Source organism: Melanotaenia boesemani, chromosome 8 (assembly GCF_017639745.1).
Source record: "Melanotaenia boesemani isolate fMelBoe1 chromosome 8, fMelBoe1.pri, whole genome shotgun sequence".
NCBI lineage: Eukaryota > Metazoa > Chordata > Actinopteri > Atheriniformes > Melanotaeniidae > Melanotaenia > Melanotaenia boesemani.
Window position 1 is genome coordinate 18,300,889 of NC_055689.1, and position 19,259 is coordinate 18,320,147.

At 39.2% G+C, this 19,259-nt stretch overlaps 1 protein-coding gene across 4 annotated transcripts in view; it reads left to right on the forward strand.

Moving 5' to 3' along the window:
- Window positions 1-17,257, forward strand: part of pbx1a (pre-B-cell leukemia homeobox 1a) — a 49,594-nt gene extending 32,337 nt beyond the window's left edge. The window contains exons 4-10 of one of the 4 annotated variants that reach the window (XM_041993333.1): window positions 4,470-4,714; window positions 5,962-6,152; window positions 6,493-6,628; window positions 7,938-8,097; window positions 9,006-9,118; window positions 10,805-10,903; window positions 15,462-17,257. In XM_041993333.1, the coding sequence (XP_041849267.1) occupies window positions 4,470-4,714; window positions 5,962-6,152; window positions 6,493-6,628; window positions 7,938-8,097; window positions 9,006-9,118; window positions 10,805-10,903; window positions 15,462-15,554 (1,037 nt within the window). In that variant the 3' untranslated portion in view covers window positions 15,555-17,257. The remainder of the gene's footprint in view (window positions 1-4,469; window positions 4,715-5,961; window positions 6,153-6,492; window positions 6,629-7,937; window positions 8,098-9,005; window positions 9,119-10,804; window positions 10,904-15,461) is intronic. The other 3 variants (XM_041993334.1, XR_006011345.1, XM_041993335.1) reach the window with 3 other exon arrangements.
- Window positions 17,258-19,259: the final 2,002 nt, after the last annotated feature.

Consider the following 19,259-nt stretch of genomic DNA (forward strand, 5'->3'; position numbering starts at 1 on the left):
AATCAAAGCAAGGTTTACTGTTGCGCTGTTGAGAGAAGGTCTGTTACAATTATTACATAATGACCTGTTGGCAGTTCTTATAGTGCCCAAAATTGTTTTGTTTTTTTTAATGATTCCTATTACACTTTTATATCCAAAACAACGGCTGAATGAAACAGAAATACATGATTTCAACCAATTTTCCATCTTTTAAGATGTGACTCTTTTAAGAAGATCATCAGGTTGAGATCCTTTTGTCTGCTGTGGTTTAATGGCACATGGATGGAGAGTTTATCTCAAACACTGAACTTCTGATATTCGACCCACTTCATTTGATGGACATCTATTGACATTAACGTAATGAATTTAGTTCCTAAGCAAAACACTGCAGCACTGTTGTGGGCACATTGTGGTTTTTATCCTCAGTGACAAAAGACAGCTCAGCAACTAGCTCAGCAAAAAGGCAGTGGTCAACGCGCTAATACCTCTAATATGAAAATATATCTATAGATCCATCACCCCATCCACTTCTTTATAAATTGCTTGCGTCTCAGTAAACAATTATCATTATTATAATGATATTTTGATATTATTATTTAGGCATGGCCTAGTGATGGACTGGCAACTTGTCCAGGGTGCACCCTGCCTCTCGACTGATAACAGCTGGGATAAGCTCCAGTGCCCCAGCAACCCTGAATTGGAATAAGTGGGTTTAGAAGATGGATGGATATTCAGGCATACTCTTATAAAACTGCTTGTGTTTGGACCACATTAAAGAGGACATTTCTTACATTTTATACATCAAAGTATGTTTATATGTTTGAGGAGTGCATGAGAAGACAGTCACATGAAGTCTGATAAGTGTCCTCATCTCTGGTATTAGTTTTTGGCTTTTATGCCTCTATTGATAGTCTTAGCTGCTGCATTGTGGGAATTGTAGTCAACACATTTTGACAAGGATGAATACTGAGAATAATATATTGCAAGTTTGCCACTTTTCTATTTATCAAGGAGGAAAGTCCAAGTCTGCTACTAGTACAATAAAGAATATATCAAAACTCTTTAGAGTTTAGCTGTTGTTTTTATGGTATTTTGTTGTGATCCCTGGATGCTAAACTCAACACTTGCACTGTTTTTATTAGAGTTCAGATTCATATTAAGTTGAAATGACCCCAAATGGAGTAAACTGGATTTACTGTAATGTAATATTCATTTAGTGTCCTCAGTAGTGATAACAGCATTGTTTAGGACTATAGTTTGCCCCTACTCTGTAGGTCAGTATGAAATATGGCACCTTGCTGTGTCTTATGAAGGCTGTATTATTAGGACTGTATCAAATGCAGATGAGGGCAGGAGGCTGAACTCCCTGAAGAAGCAGGGAGGGGAGGGTTTTTGTATTAGTGATACTTGTCATGTCTGCTGTAAATCACACTGCTTTTTTTCAGGTTCCCAGGTTGTTGTTGTTGTTTTGTCTCAGAATGCTGTGTGGCAGGGATGAATGGTGGTGATGTTACATTATCATGTGGCTGTCGCTTTCACTCCTGCTGACTGTTCTGTGACAGGCCCACACACACACACACACACACACACACACATTTGTGTCAGAAGCACGCCTGATTTATTAACTGCTGAAACCCTAGATGACGTGTGCCCACACAATCAATACAGAGCGCAACCACTGCCTGGTCCCCTCTTGGGTCATGTGATTCGGACAAGATCTGGGCAAGAAAGAACACACAAACACACACATATCTACACTACAGGGATGCAGAGTGTATTGCATTACTTTATTGATGGGAAATGGATCCAGTCCAGTGTTGGCTGCTAGCTGCCAGTCAGAGGCAGGAGGGATAAACTTTCATCATAGCTGTCAGGGACATCACTGCTGCCTTGTTTGATTGTAAATCTTCCTAATTGTGACACAATACTTCAACATCATTAATTAAACATGTTTTCATTTAAAAGCGCTTGCAGGGCACCAGGCTGGGTGCTCAGGGTAGACTGCCAATGTGCACGACTAGATATTGTTTTCATGTGCATTATACCTAGATTCCCCCTTTATGAGTGGGTGGCTAAATTGTTGTTTATTTATACTCTTGTTATTTTACAAACAGGAGGCAGTGTTGTGATAGGCATGATCCAGCTCTTCAGGAAGTAAAAGAGGAGAAATTAATTTAGTTAATAATTCAAACAAAAGACTTATTCTTAGAATTCCTTTCATTATTCAGGAAACAGCTTGAGAATTGTTTGTGATTCATTTTTCAATGCTTTGCATTTTTTGGGTTTTGTGGTTCACATCTCAGGAAGGAAGGAATTACACAAGAGTAGGCACAAAAGGAAGGAGAGAAGAAGTGAGGGGGAAGGAGGGAAGGAAGCGGCAGATATGAGAACTGTGTCCTCTCATTGTTCAATTAAGTCTGTCGGTAATGATCAAGATGAGATGATGGCCATCTTCCTTTTATAGATACTAATAAGTGGCTGTCTGTGGAGTAAGAGAATGGCAGGGTGGTATGGACTCCATGCCTTTGTCACGACAATAGACCATGAAATGTGTTTAAAAGGTTTTTGGTGTTATTGTGCTGCATGTGATTTATTGTAATAGAGGGCACGTCCCTCTGTCAGGTGATTACGTTAATGTATTGTCCATGGTTGCAGAGTTCACAACGAGCACTCTGACTAGCATTGGGGACTAATCGATTTCATTGCTATTACTGAAGAAAAATAAATAAGGCTGATGGCTGTGGTTAGGGTAATTATGCCATAGCACAGTGAATTGTTTGATTTTCCTTATTAATTGTATTTATTTAATCCATTTCATGCTTTTAGTTGTGCACTCCAGGACTTGGAGGGGATAAATAAATCACTCTTAGGCTCATTAGATTCCCCCTCAGGTTGGGATGTGCCACTATTTTGTCAGAATCAAATTGGTGAGTGTTATAATTTCCCGCTGGTGTGATTCACATGAAAAATATCCACATATTCATCTACCAGTCCATGTGCACAAGCGCCCACACATACACGCACACACACACACACACACATTCATGCGCCTGCTCCCCATCTGAACTCCTGACCTTTTCCAGCCGTCTGATAGCCATTGACATTTGCCTCTTGAGCGGAGCTTGCTCACGTGTTGGAGCTGATGGGAATGGATGATGTTTTTGCTTGAGGAGAAAAAGGGAGGGAAGGAAAAGGGGTTAGAGGAGGGGGTCGCTGAAAGGAGGAGGACTAGGGCAGAGAAGCTCCCCACACAGCCCCTGGAATCCATCTGGACCCCCTGCTCGGCAGAAAGGTCACAGGGCGACTGTGCCTTACATCCTCTATACAAAGGATCTGCCGCTGTGGCCTGAGACTGCTCAGCTGCAGCATGGCTTTGCTGTTCTGTCACACAGCCTGTCATTTACCCTCACTGTCTCCAGTCATCATGGAGGAGACATACAGTATGTGGTGTGGCACAGTGATAGATTCATGGATTAGAGTGTCTATGAGACAGGCTGTGGCAGCTTCGTCTTTGTCCTTGAAGACAGTGGATGGAAAGGAGGGCTGCACCTGGTCGGCTGTTTTCAGCACCTCAAAAAAAAGCAGGACGCTCTGCTTCTTTACCGAGGGAGCCTTCTGCTGGCAGAAAGTGGCAGGGCAATAGAGCTGGTTGTCAAACTGATGGTAAAATACAGGTGTGTGTGAATCAAACAGCACAGGTCCAATAAATCTGTTGAAAGAGTGGAGTCTGCTTACATTTATCTCCAATCTTTGAGTGTAACCAGGAGTGTGTAAAGTGGTGAAATTGTTTTTGTGTCTGTTTATGTACCGTAGACCACGGGTGTGTATGTTGTATGTACATCACTTCTTCAACATGTCTGCATTTGAGGTGTTCACACTTTCCTCTCCACATCATGGTAGATGAGTGTCAGCGGAGCATCTATAAGTCAGGATCAAACACTTCCCTACCCAAACAGTATAAATGAAACGTGGTAAATATAAAACCATCACTTTTGATTCAGCACTAGGGTTTAAAAGACAAGTCAATGGTTATCTCTTTTTACATTTGAGGAAACAATCTGAAATAATACATATTTTATCATATTTTTAATTTGTTTTTTAATTCAAACTTTATGTGACAAGTTAAGAAATTCATCAGCTACGAACTAAGCACAGTCAGAGAAAACTAAGAGCAGAAACAGATGAACTCTGGTAGAAGGTTGTGTTAATTTTTACATGAAATGATAGAATTGATAAAATGATCATTTTATGGTGTTTTTATGCTGCCAGACTGTAAGGCTGCAGGTTTTAATGGCACAGACTTGATCTTTTATTACAATGACCACATTTCAGAAACTTTTCACGGCAGGGTGGAGCAGAAGGACAAGTTTATCTTTTTTCAGCCATTGTAAAATAACTCTTATACTTTGCTGTGAAGTGTTTTTTAAATGTGTGTTGAAATAATTGTTTAGTGGCAGTGTTTTAATGTCACCCTATTCTGTCCTTTGCAGTGCTCAGTATCCGTGGTGCCCAGGAGGAGGAGCCTCCGGATCCCCAGCTGATGCGACTGGACAATATGCTGCTGGCAGAGGGTGTGGCTGGACCAGAGAAAGGTGGCGGGTCTGCAGCTGCAGCAGCCGCCGCAGCAGCCACCGGTGGCGTCGGTGCCGACAACTCAGCAGAACACTCTGACTACCGGGCCAAGTTGACTCAGATCCGACAAATCTACCACACAGAGCTGGAGAAGTATGAACAGGTGGGGACCAGCAGCTTTGTTCTTTATTATCTGCTGCTCTCAAACACCAGCAGTGTTGTCTGGACTAAAGTACAGTATATCATGGATAATGCATGCTCAGTTCCTCTGTATGTAGAAGATATTTATACTGCAATTTCATGTCGATATATAAGTGTGCAGGATTCCCACGTCAGACATCATTTTAAGCTCTTTGCTTAACCGAGGAAGCAGAGCTTTCCCCTCACTTAAAAAGGTGTTGAAGTGAATCTGTCAGTTTTAGCATCACCATTGCCTGATGCACTATTCAAAGCTTTTTCTTTGTCTGCTTTAAGCTTGGAAAAAACTCCATCTTGGAAGCCTTTAACAGGAATAAGTGAATATATGCAACGGATGTTTCCCTTAAAATTTAAACTTATTCTCTGAGTATAATAGTATAATGCTCTTGAAATGAGCAGTCGCAGGACAACTCAAGACAAGCCACGCTTTCAGAAATGCTATCTTCAGCAGGCAAGAAGCCATTATATCAGTCACACACCAGCTCTCTTTCAAAGACTGTAACGTCTTGTCATTCCCTTGGAAGTCAAAGCGTTCTGGGTTTGTCATCTTCTCCGAGGAAGGCTAGTCATCGCTAACTGTCACAGTCAATATACACCTGAGCATTTTTGTGTCACCACGCTATGTACACCCTGTGTGCGTATGAGTGAGTAGTGTCTAGCATGTGTGTGCAAGCAGAACGGCTGCTCAGTGCATCACTTTGACTGACGTAACCCTGGTGTTGACAAGCAACAGACACCTTGACTCTGAATGCAGTCATATCCAGTGACTGATTCAGACAGAGAGAGAAAGAGGTAGACGGAAAGATGGAGTGAAAAGAGACGGAGACAGTTTAAACCTCTTGAACATGAACGGGACTGAAAGCCTGCTGTCATTTTAGATTTCGCTTCACTCGTCACATTTTCTCTTCCATTGAAGAGAAGTCTTTTTAATATTCAGAGTGCTGCGAGTTTCGCTGCCTCCACTGTATGACTCCGCCACCACAGTTGTTTGGTTTGAAACATCGCGCTGTGTCTGCTGCTTTAATTTAGACTATTCTTATTACCTCCAACACTACTGCTGCTGCACTATCAGCAGTGCTTGCATGAAGCCAAGGCCCACCAGTGAAGGTGCAGCCTCTCCAGAATCCAATTTCACCCTTTTGTTCTGTCAGAAGCTGTCGAGCCTCTGTGATAGTTATTCTTCTTATGAATCCCGTCTGTCTGTGCATCCAGGCGTGCAATGAGTTCACCACCCATGTGATGAACCTGCTGAGGGAGCAGTCTCGAACACGACCCATCTCGCCCAAAGAGATCGAGCGCATGGTCAGCATCATCCACCGCAAGTTCAGCTCCATCCAGATGCAGCTGAAACAGAGCACCTGCGAGGCCGTTATGATCCTGCGCTCACGCTTTCTTGATGCCAGGTCTGTGCGTGTGTGCGTGTGTGTGTGTGTGTGTGTGTGTGTGTGTGTGTGTGTGTGTGTGTGATTGTAACTGGGTGCAAAAAAATCTCTCCCTTTGTTGTAATGTTTTTTTACTGTTTTAATTCTTGTTTTCATCAGTCAGTCATCCAATTTTTCTTTTGATGTTTCAGTCTGACTATAGTTTATTTTCCCTCTTTTTTAATATTGTTTATTTCATCAGCTTTGTTGGAATATTTAAAACTTTATCAACAGAGGAGAAAAATTTCATCATTTTATTCATTTGAGAAATATTGCTCTAAATATCTTCTACGTGTCTTTGTTTCTGTCTCTTTCTGTCCAGACGAAAGAGGAGAAACTTCAACAAACAGGCAACAGAGATCCTTAATGAGTACTTTTACTCCCATCTCAGTAACCCCTATCCCAGCGAGGAGGCCAAAGAAGAACTGGCCAAGAAATGTGGCATCACCGTGTCACAGGTAACCAGGAACAGAACAGTTATCCTTTGGCTGGGTCCATTGGCAATTCTTCTTAACAGCAGTTTTCTGAATTACTGGACATCAAACTGAACATTGTGCTGCGTTGACAAAGCTGACAATAGCTGACAGCTAGCATGTGAGAGCCAATTGGTGCTAAATACTATTAACAGTGTTCAAGATAACAGCACTGACTTATGTTAAAATCCACTTAGATTGTATTAAAGACCCACTCCAATGCCTATTTGGAACTATTTAAAATGTTGTCGGTGGTCTTTAAATTGCCGTTTTTGGCAAAAATCACAAAACCTATGAGCTTTTCCAGGATTTCTGCAGAGGACCAGTAGCTCATTAGCAATTTGCCTCTGAGTTGTGGGCAGATTCAAAGCTACTCAGTGCCCGCAACCGTTGACGTCAACGTCATGTAACATAGGAGCTATGCTGACCCATGTTGACTGCAAACCAACGTGTGGTTTGTTATATTGTGATGAAAATTTTTTGGTAAATAATGAAAGCTAACGGGATTAGCAACCCGCTGCTGCACACATGTGTTGATCCGCCATCTCTTCATCCTCAGAGTCAGAATGGGCGAAGAGGGCATGGCAGGAGCTTGTGGCCTTGCCCTGTGGGTATATGACGTGTGAATACGGATCTGTCTGAGCTCGCCTTTTTCTGCCCGCCATTGGTTCACAATTATTTAAATGCAGAAATACTCAGAAAAGGCATTTTGAATACATTTTTTACAACATATGTCCTCTAGTGTGGGTCTTTAATGTATCACCTTTATTCATCTTATCTGTGGTTCTTTTGTTTCATGTTTACAGTCTTTCATTGCATTGTAGAGAACAATAAGATGAATAAGATATTTTAAGACAAAAAAGAATATTGCATATGTGTCCCTTTTTCTAAAGTGTAGTATTCTCAGTATGTAATTCTAAAGTAGACTATATTTTTCTCAGTAAATAGATTGTTTATTTGTGCTCAGTATGTGACTACATTTTGGAGTAGTCTGAGCCAAATTGTAGAGGACAATAGGAAATGAAAATAATTAATTGTTATTGTTGTTTGCAGCCTAAATAATTGTTAATCAAACCGAGACTTCATTACGGAAATCTCCATTAATTTTTTCAATATTTTTCAATCTCCATACTGCAATAAAAACTACATGGAGATTAAAACCACAGTTTTGTTAGTTACTGTGTGTTGTAGCAACAGCAGCTTGTATTGCCAGGTGCAAGGAGCACAAACCAGGCTTTGTATGGAGACACTGAAGTTAATCTTGTTCTGATTAAACTCACTGATGTTGCAACAGGTATCAAACTGGTTTGGAAACAAGAGAATCCGATACAAGAAAAACATCGGCAAGTTCCAAGAAGAGGCCAACATGTATGCGGCGAGGACTGCAGTCAATGCAACCAGTGTGTCGGCTCATGGCAGCCAGGCCAACTCCCCATCAACCCCAAACTCAGCAGGTGAGCATTGGGTTGTGATTTAAGGTGGTTTGGTTGCATTAAAATACACTCCATGGGTAGAAATCTGATCACCCTTTTTTAAATACTGGAGCAGATTGCTGTACACAATGATCTTCTCATACCTGAACCACAACTCAAAGAATTCACTTGCTGTCTTTCATATAAATAAATACATTGCCCCTCTTTTCCTTAATAAACCAAGAGGTTTGCTTTGGCTTTCCTGCAGCCCCTGTTTAATTTCTTCTCTTGCCTTTCTTTCTGCCTCTCTCATTTTCTTTTTCTCTCTGTTATTGACCTCTTGGTCTTGTGGACGTTAATTTTTCCTGCTTCTTGTCCGGTTGACCTCATGTATGCCATTAAGCTGCTCAGAGGGCAAGCGGAGTCTTTTGTCATATAGAGACTTTGCAACTGTATTGGATTAGGACCGGGTGTTGAAATCAAGTTACGCGATGGTTTCTTTACATCTGGGGAGCTGGGTTCCATTAAAGGACGAAGACGATTCTTTGGATCTTCCTGCACATCAATTATTACTTCCTTAATGAAACACTAGCAGCACAGACATTTAACAGTAATGCAATCCATATGTAATCCATATGTTTTGGTTTTACTTAAACAACTTTGCAATGAGAGTCCGTCTGATTGTTCCTATTGGTGGATTTTTCCTTTGAAGTTATGGTTCATCTAATATTTTAATGAAGACCTACTGTTCCCGCTGTGTGCATTGTTGTAGAAACAGCATTTTTCAAGATGCCTGCCACCCTCTTTAACTAACCCACTTATTGCACTTTTGCTTATGCATGGTCATTTTAACTCCTCTCTCTATCCCTCTCTTACTCTCAAATTCTTTATTCTATCTCCCAATCTTTGTCCTGCTCTCTTTCTTCTTCTCTGCCTCTGTGTATTCTCAGGTTCTGCTGGCTCTTTTAACATGTCAAACTCCGGAGACTTGTTCATGAGTGTACAGTCCCTCAATGGGGACTCATACCAAGGGGGGCAGGTTGGGGCCAACATACAATCACAGGTAGGCGCCTCTCCAAGCTTAGCGCCTTAAGTGACCAAAAACTGACAAAGTCCTCAAGATCATTTGTGATGTCTTTCAATCGCTGACCAGTTTGGGAATCTAGATGCCCACAATAAGCTGACCTACACAGTGAAACAGAGGTTACACTTTGCCTGAAGCCTTGCATTAATGCAGATACTATTGTCAAGCCGCAGCTGAATAGACGACTGCAGACAGTTTTGGAAACGTTGCAACACTCATCAGCACTCCTGACAACGGTTCACATAGCCACTGGTGCACTCTGGCTCCCTGACCTTGCCCCAGTGGACAGTTATGACCAACACAGTGTTACAACTCTCACCATAAATTAAGAAATCACCACCCAAGGTGAAATTCTCTTCTGGTTTTAATGCTTTTAGCTTCATTTCCTTATCCAACACGCCTTCCTTTAGCAATTCAGATGCTTTAGGCTTCCAAATGCTTTTGGTCATTCATGAGTATGTGGAAAGTACAACCCTCATGGGAGGTAACGACATCATCAGGGTTTGCCTTTAAATGCAAAAATATAAAAACTAAAAAAGTTATCAAAGGAGAATGGCCTTACTCTTAGAGATTTAAAATATTGAATGAACACAAGAAATTGAAAACTGGAGCAGCATGATTTGAGTTGTAATTCACATCTAGTTGAGCAACAGATAGCAATATTTTCACTTCATTTTGTATGCATAAAGAACTTATAACCCAAGCATTACCATCTTCCATGTTTATAGCATAACTGTGCATTCCGTGATATATTCTTAACAGCAATAAAGCAAAATAATAGCAATAAATATTATAAACTATTTTATTCTTGTGATTCATATAACTTCTAAAAGCATTATTGAAAATACCTAAAAAATGAAAAAGCTTAATAATTGATCATTGTTTATGTCAGATTCTGGCAGTGACCTAACAACAACAACAATATATTTCAACTTGTCAACACCGCCTGCATTTTTTTTTTTTCATTTGTTCAAGAGATAAAATGCACTCAATGAAGTTCAGGCTTTGCAATGCAGAGATTTACTCTTACTCTTAAGTACAATTCCCACCTAGACTACTTTTTTAACCTGGCCATGAAATTTCAGTGAAGTGAAAAAGCAGGATCTGGAGGTTTTATTATTTATTTATTTTTATTTATTTATTTTAACTGTTAACATCCTTAGACTAACCTCTCCAACAACAATGTAACATATAGTAGATATTTATTGAATGTCTTTTTAATGTCATGTTACTCAGCCTTCAGTAAATCCTTTAAATAGCAGTATTTAAACATACCCTAAATAAAAACAGAATGGCAGTCCCCATTAATGTCCACTTTGAATGTTCACATGAGAATGTGAACAATTTTATGTGTTTATAAATTAAGCTTGCATGTCTGCTTATTTAGTAAACAATACTGACAACAGTATGTCATATAAAACTACTAATTTTGTGTTTTGTGTCATAATTAGTTACTTTCTGTCATTTTTTCTGCATTTTGTCCTTTTGCTTTGTTTGTTATCGAGTTTGTATTAGTGACCAAATCATTCAGATTTGCTGTTTGTGACCTTTTCCTGTTTCTGATACCCTTTTATTATCAGACTGACCTTTCCTTGTGCATTGCTGTCTTTGTTATCCATAGCTTTTGTCTGACCAGGCCTTTTGTCTGTGTCCCTGCTGTTTCAGGTGGATACCCTTCGCCATGTTATCAGCCAGACCGGAGGATACAGTGACAGCCTCGCAGCCAGCCAGATGTACAGTCCACAGGGCATCAACGTAAGACCTGTAAACAATCTCCTTCTGTCCTTCTTAACATTTCTTTTTTTGTTCTGCTGGATGTGGATTATATAGTCTAAATCTGTGTGCACATTGGGATCCCACCTAGCATACTTTGCCAGGGCAGGGCTGCCAGTCACTCCCCCCCCTACCACCACCTCCACCACTATGCTCCACACGTTCCCTTGGTGGCAGCCAATGAGGCAGCTAGCAGGCTGAGTGCGAGCTGGACATGTCGGAGGATATTAGCGTTAGCGAGGCACCTGCAGTCGACAGAAACAAGGACACAGGTGTCATCCTCTCCTCCCCCCGAATGCTGCTCTCTCATTGGCACCATAGGACAATTCATACTTACCGTCCCTTCCAAGCCTGGCTTCACAAAAAAAAGAGTTCCCTGTTGCTAATTCTTAAAATAACTTCCTAACTAGACTGTCAAAGTCTGCACCAGTTTCTTGGTCTCCTTGCTGGGCTGGAAGAGGTTGGGCTAGGCTGGGCTGGGCTGGGCTGGGCTGGGTTGATCGGGACAGGCGACACTGGAGGCGGTGTGTTAGCATGTAGATCCATAGCGACAGGGTGCGCGGGGCTGAGCAGAATCAATACGACAGTCACAGGGACAGAGAGAGCGGGGCTTTGGGCTAACAGTCCAAGCACATTGGTCAGATCAGTCATCCACAGGAACAGCAGCACTGACAGCCAAGCCTGCAACACCCCTTGTGCTAAAATAGGAGCACGAATGCATATAGCTTGCTACAAAGCGCAGGCTCAACAGGCTCAAATGGCAGTTGTTCAACACAGTATGCTGTGAGTTGGACAAAGAGAAGCTGAGAAAAGTCCAAAACCAACCGTGAAATGAGGTTTTCAGTGGAAATGTGGGTGTTTCGATTAATATTAATTAATTAATATACTTATAGATCAGTTCTGAATTTCTAGTTTGTATTTCACATATATGTGTGTGTATATATTAGAGATGACAAGTAAATCAATGCAGATTTTTTTTAATGCATGTTGAAACCACTCTGTGAGCTGCACATAAATAAGGGGCATGACTTCACATGACTTTCTGTATTGAAAAAGAACAGTAGTTTTTAATGTTTGAATGAGACTGTGGTTTTTTGAAAGCCATTTAGATACTTTTCATTCAGAGAAACAGTTTATCATTGTTAATTTAATGATTATTAACATTTAATCATCATTATTGAAGCTATGGCTACTTTAAGATAATATAATAATAAAAACATGTTGCAACAATCAACAACAGTCAGTCCAGTTTTTGAAGGCTGAATTTATTAAGACAAATAAGTAAAATAAAAAAAATTAAATAGGAAAAAATGCTGTAAAAACAAAATAGTACTCTTGGAAATACTAAAAAGAGCTGTATTAGATATGTGATGAAGACGATGGCCCCTTCCTATAGTGTTTTGAAAGTAAAAGCAAAAGTGTCTGTGTTTCAGTGAAGCTTGTGAATGAAATTTTATGGAACTCAAATGAAATTTTTTCTTTCTAAGATTTACTGACTGAACTCTCGTGGTTCACCTCTCCTCCTTTATCCTTGAACAGCAATTACACCCCTTAAATTGCTCGTGGGTGTTGCCTCTTTGAGAGTGGAAATGTTTTTTTTCCCCTCATTCGTTTTGCTTCTGAATGAGATGACAGACGGTCTTTACGCAAAATAACAGGGTTTGAAAATAAGAGGCTGCCAAAGCACATTCCCAGCTCTCACTAATAGTGTGGAAATTGCTATTAATGTCCTAAATGGTCTTTAGTCGACCTTTTATCATGATTTGAGATGGCTTCCATTTTAAATAGCTATTTTTTATTGTGATAATTTATTCTTTTATCAACCACCTCAGGGGTATACTCTGAGATACATGAAAGCTCTGTGTATTCTGTGTCTCATCTCCTCTGTTTATCTCACATAATGTCAGCTGTGTGTGTGTGTGTGTGTGTGTGTGTAGGGGGGGTGAGAGAAGAGGCACAAGAATATCTTTTTAAATCTTTTAGTGATTCAGTGCTCTGTCTGTTAGAGTGTTTGTTGTACACACATCACTGCTGTTGAGAAAGTCTTTCATCTTTGCTTTAAGTTAAGAATTAATCTGTTTAAGATTGTGATAAATCCCCACAAAACACCATCTACTGGATCAGAATCCAAAGATGTTTAGTTGCATCTGGATAATGGTTACGAGTAATCTAAAAAGCATGAATGACCATGCTAATGTTACAGAATGTATCCATTCATTTTTATTTTTTAAAGGCTGTTACTGGTGAAATTTGACAACAGAACAGTGGGTTTTTTGTTGTTGTTGTTGTGGTTTTTGGCTGTTTTCTTCTACACCTTAAAGCTGACCAGGTGCTGACTGAGTATTTCCTGCAGCTAGGTGGTGTATGTAAGCGTGACCTGAAATAAACTTCACTACTTAAGTACCTTATAATGAAGTGACATGCTGTTTAATATCTTTGCCAAATGCCAGACTCTCTTGTCTTTTTGTATGTACAGACCCCAATTCTAACTCCAAGATAGTCATTGTTTTAAAACTGCAGGATCAGCCTTTAAAATCACATCTCAGTGCATTTCTAAATGCACAATTTACATTAACTAAATGTTAAATATATCTTAACTCTGCAAGTTAAAAATATTTTAAAAAATGTTTTTTTTTTTTTTACAAACACATGCCTTTATTAGGATATAACATAAAATCTACTACATATTTATCCATGAAATAAACACTTTCCTTAATGTATTTGGAAGTATTGGAGTTTGTTCAATTTAATAAATTCACCAAACAAAAGAAAGGAATTGGATTTTGGTACAATGCTGTATTGCTAAAGTGACACAACTGAACTTTGGCAGTTTTTTTACACCAGTGAACCCCTAAGAAAGGCTAATTTTATAATTGTCTTGATATTTGTCATGTCTTTTATCTGAGCTCTCCTCATCAGTAAAATCCAGCCACTTTTTTCTTTTCTTTCCTTGCCTCCTCTGATGAATGTCCTCTTTGCTGAATGAGTCATGATGTGCATTCAAAGCAGTCAGGCTGTTGATATCCAGTTGCTGGTGATGTGCCACTGGATCATGTGACAAAGAGCTGGTGCTAGCAGAGCACCAGTTTTTTGGTGCCAAAGTCAGTGGTGGTCAGTACAAAAAGAACTGGTTCTAATTTAGTCTCTGGCTCCAAACTAGCACTGGAACCACTTTGATGGAAAAGCCCCCTCACAAACTTTACTATGTTTTAACTTGTCATAGCTGGCGATCAAGGTTTATCCAAATGAGCATTTTCACCATTAGCATTAACACATAATTTGAAAGTTTGATAGTTTGATAACACAGACAAACCAAAGGCTCAGGTTATCTGTTACTCTGAGTTTATAATACTGCAGAAGGGGAAACATGACATCTATTAACATTCTGCTTCATCATTGTAGAGTAAACTGTTCAATTTGCTCTTCACCTTTTTCCTCCTCAGAGCTGTTTTTGATTCAACACTAATAGTTGCATTACTCCAGTCCTAAAACTTGCCACACCGGTACTGAACTTTTATAGGGTTTCAACGGAGTCTATGGTAAAGACATGCAGTTTAGTTGTGAAAATAGAGAAAGAGACCAATTTTCATGGTTACAATTCTGTGCAGACTAAATGTGCTACTTGTGGGACATTTTAAACCATGAAAGGATTATTTTAACAAGAAGAATCCCAAAGCTTTTAAATATGCAATTTTACGAATGCTTTCAGTAGTCAATGACTTGATTAGATGTTTTTGTTTTTTCGACCACACAAATGTCTTGTTGCTCAGTGATAAATCAGCCAGTATGAAGACTTAACAGTCTTTGGACAGTTAAAAATCTCCAGGCTGAGAATCTCCCAGCTACAGCTTTCTATTCACCATAGAAACATGATATCAAATTTTTCATCTCACTTGCAGCCACGTATCAAAGAGGCCTTTCTTTCAAAATGTCAAACCATTCCTTAAATGACAGGACTGTGATATTCAATGAATAAACATAATAGTTTTAATTTTTCTTTTAACAGTCGGATTTTGTAGATTTTATTCACAACGGGGCAATGGGGATCGTTGGGTAAAATATATGTAAGTGGTTTACACAGTAGATGTGCAGAACACTGCACTCCAGTTTTTATGTACTGTAGTTGTTCATTAATAAAGTTAATTAAATCAGCTCATTCTTAAAGCTATGAACTACAGAGCACCAGCCTTCAATCAAATATTCCTAAAATCTAAAAATCTACCAAAAGTATCTACATCACAGCAAGTAGAAACAGGAAATGAAAACAGATTGATAGGTTCGATCTTCAGGTTTCATTGTAATTTTTTTTCTATTTAGCCTAATGTTTATCATTATTTTTCTCTTTAAAAAATAGCTATAAAAACTGTCTGGAAAGATATAAGTACACATTTGTAGCATAAAGTTGTAATGTTTTAAAGATGATTTAAAGTCAGTTTAAAGTCGTGATGTTTGTATATGTAACTTTAATTTAATGAGGAACTAATACACAGTTTACATCATGCAGTAGCCTGTGTTTTAACTCAACCAACTTTTTCTTGTATCTTCACAGACAAATGGTGGCTGGCAAGATGCTCCGACTCCTTCGTCAGTGACATCACCCACAGAAGGACCCGGAAGCGTCCATTCAGATACTTCCAACTGAATATATCCATCTCTTCACCTCATCCACAAAAAAACATGGACTGATGTTGCTTTTCACAGTATTAAACAAAGGAGTTCACTGTTCCACAGTTCAGCGAGGTCCTGTGAAATCCTAACCTGAAAAATGAAATAACATTTCCTCTGCTTGTAACGTTGGACTTTTGGGATACAAGAAGTTTCACAATGAAAAACAAAACAACACTTGCAATCAAAGGAGAGTTTGTACAGATTTCACATTATAATCAGAGGGCTGGGGTTCCTTATTCACTCGTAATGCTTTCACTCATTATGATGAAATGATAAGATAAAGTAAATAAATAAAATCATTGGTTTCAACTGAAAATACTTCATTCTACCTCTCAGCCACTAAGAAGAGTAGAAAAATTGTCAGTGACCATGTTTTTGTAAAAATGAAACTTTTGTCTTTGCAAGCAAGAGGCACATCTTCTTATTTACATTTTGTTGTCTTTCACCTATCCTATGGTACGCCATTTAGACTTAAATATTGCTCAGTTGTTTACAATGTGTGCTCGATAAAAGTATGTTCATCTTCCCCCCCCTGTCTCCGACAAGTCAAAACTGAGTTCTGTCAGGAGATTTTTACCTCTAAGGTAACCCTGTGAAGTATGTTATCTGTAAAACAATAAATAAATACTTGTCATCAAATGAGACAAGCTTGACATCATTCATTAAGAAACAAGAGGTTTCATCTTAAATTGTTTCACACAATGCTGGCTTTGGATCTGCAGCATGTTGGTGGAGTGACTGTTCCAGAAAAAGCTGAAAATCTGATGTTTTGTTGATCTTTGCTGGACGAGGAGAAACATTTGTGATTTTTTTGTTCATCATCACAGCGACAGAAGGTTTGACAATGCTAAAATGCTTAAATACCAAAACAAAACCACTCTCTTAGCATTTAGTTTTGCAAAAAAAAGAAATGAATCTGAATCGGCTGATCTTAAACAAAGCACTGATGCTGCACGCCAGCGAATAATTCACAGAAAGGAACATGAAAAGAAAACATCATTCTCAGTACATAAGAAAGTTTGTCAAGGATGTCTGTAACTGAGTTTTCAATACATGAAGCCACAATCCACTTAAACAGGGAAGTCATTATGTTAATAGAGTTTTACGTGCTTCCACAGTGGATCTTTGCTCCTGAATCCACAGCGCCGCTCCAGAGACGTTTGAAGCTTGAAGCCACTTGTCATCGTCAGAAAAGAAAGACACGCGATGAGCCTGAACTGCTGCTCAGCGGGAAGACATGATGTTACATACCATATTTTGTTGATCGGTGTCCTGTACTAAGTGTTTATTTACTCAAAAATCAGTCTATGACTCAACTGACACCAAAAGAAATGAGTTTATGTTTGTCTCATTGCTGTCAGACTGATTTTTGTTGGTATCAAACATGTATGAACAAATTTGAGCAAGCATTAACAATATGTCAAATTACATGTTTTCTGAGCAATCTAACATTGTTTATGGTTTTTTTTATGTGGCTTATTTGTGTTTGTATTTGGTTTTTTTTGTTTTTGTTTTTTTTAATGGTTTGCTTAATGTAGGCTATTAATGTTCTTTTGTTTTTCTTCCCCTGTTCTTGTAAATTAGCTCATGAACTTCAAAATGTGTTTATGTGCACCGTTGTGCTTGACTTGCCTTGTTGGAAAGGGTTTTCAACACATTAAAATTATATGTAATACAGCCCGGTCATACATCAACTTTTTTATATTATATCATATTATATTATTATATTATATGAGTTATATGTATCCTTAAATTGAAAATTAAGAATAATTCTAAAACAATGTTCAAAGCTACTGATCAGCAAAAATACAGCCATTTCAAAGAGCGTCGGAGATGACTTTATGGAGAAACAAAACTATTCCAAAGCGTGTAGGACAGTCACCAGAGATCCTGTTACCTGTAATAATATTATCAAGACGTTTCACTGTTCTGAAATTAGGATGCTTCTCACAAAAGATAGTGAGAGGAAAACAAATAGAAGCAACATCAAATAGCTCCATCTAAAAGATCTAAAGAGCTTGAGGTCAATTTGAAACCATCTAGAAAACAGAAGAGAAAAAAAGACGAATGCTGTGAAGCAAAAAGGTGTGAATGCTGTGCATCACTTAAGAACATCCATACAACAGTTAAACATGGCAGAGGTTCGATTATCCTGTGGGTTTGCTTTACTGCCTCTGTTTTCAAAGATGATGAAACATGCACAAGATTAGAAAGTAATGTGCTCTACGTTGTTAAAAAAAATCCTTCAGTAAGTTATTACACATCCAACAGCACAAAAGAATGGTAGAAATGAAAAGATGGATTATTTCAAACTGAATCCTGACCAACATCCTACCAACAGTCTTTAAAAAGAAGCGAAAATTAGTAAGAAAATATGCTTGTAACTTCTCTACAAATAAAACCAACATTTGGTCAAAGCTTGGCAGAAACTAACAGCTAATGTGTTTTTCTGCAGTAAATTTGGACATTTGGTTTGAAACATTTTGTTTAAAACAAGACAGCTTTGTTTGCTTTCATTTCTGAATTATTCAGGTCAACTTAAAATGAAGTGATGCCACTAACTCCGACCATAATTGCATATTCACTGGCAAAGAGCAATAACACTATATATCAGACTTTGGAAGCATAGAGAAAAAGAATGAGTGAACAAAATACTGAATATATTTAGGTCATCTTAGTCTTTGCATTTGCTGTCTGCTGACATAGATATCAAAACCTGATAGAAGAAAAGAATGGTGATATCCTCTGTTGAAATACTACAAACAACACTGCTGACATTATCTGGCTGGACAGTTGCATGTCTGACAGAATTACTTTCACAGCAACTGAATATTCATAATTGGCCAAACAACAGAGACGAGAGTGTAAGGGAGCAGTTGGCGGTAAAGTCTGCGGACGGTCACAGGCCTTGACTGCTGAGCGAGTGTGAAATGCCAAAGCCAGACTGCTCCCCTGCACCCCGAGGGCAGCGAAGAAGCCGGCCGGTTCTCGCCAGCAGAGAGGGCATCAAAAGCAATCTGACAAGACTTCACCCAGAAACATCTTCTGGCTTGTGCTGCATCGCTCAGCTCTGCAGTGCTGATGATGAGGTTGATTATTCCAGCATCAAGCCTGCAGCTTAACATCTGACACAAAAATGTAGTAAAATAACTTGTATAGTCTGTGTTTTCTCTTTTCTTTGAGAGATTTTGTTGTGCAGCGTAGTTTTAACACCTCCTCGTTCCTGAGGTGGTGAGAGGCTGATTGAAATCTAATGTTGCTGTTGACATCTGCCTCCCCAGCTGTCATCGTATCGCTGTTTAAATTACAGCTGCAGAAGAGGGGCATGGGTGGGTGGCCCAGACACCTTGTCTTCCCTTTTCAATGGAGGCCAGCACACTGCTCTAATGTATAGTGACACAACAACCCTAACCCTGCTGCTGCTGGACATGCTGCCTACACGGATCCCTGCGTGGTTCATCCAGAATTACCTCATTCACGCAATGTCATGCAGAAGCGTGCAGAAGGGCGTGGCACCTGGATTTCCTTGTTTCACCAAGCTACAGGATTTCTTTTTGTCTTTTTTTCTGTTTGTTTGTCTTGTTTTGTTGTAGAGTTTGAGACAATCTAAAAAATATCAGAGCTTTCAATCAAGTCAGAAGTAAAATGACTTGACTTAAACAACAGCAGAAGTGTCTGT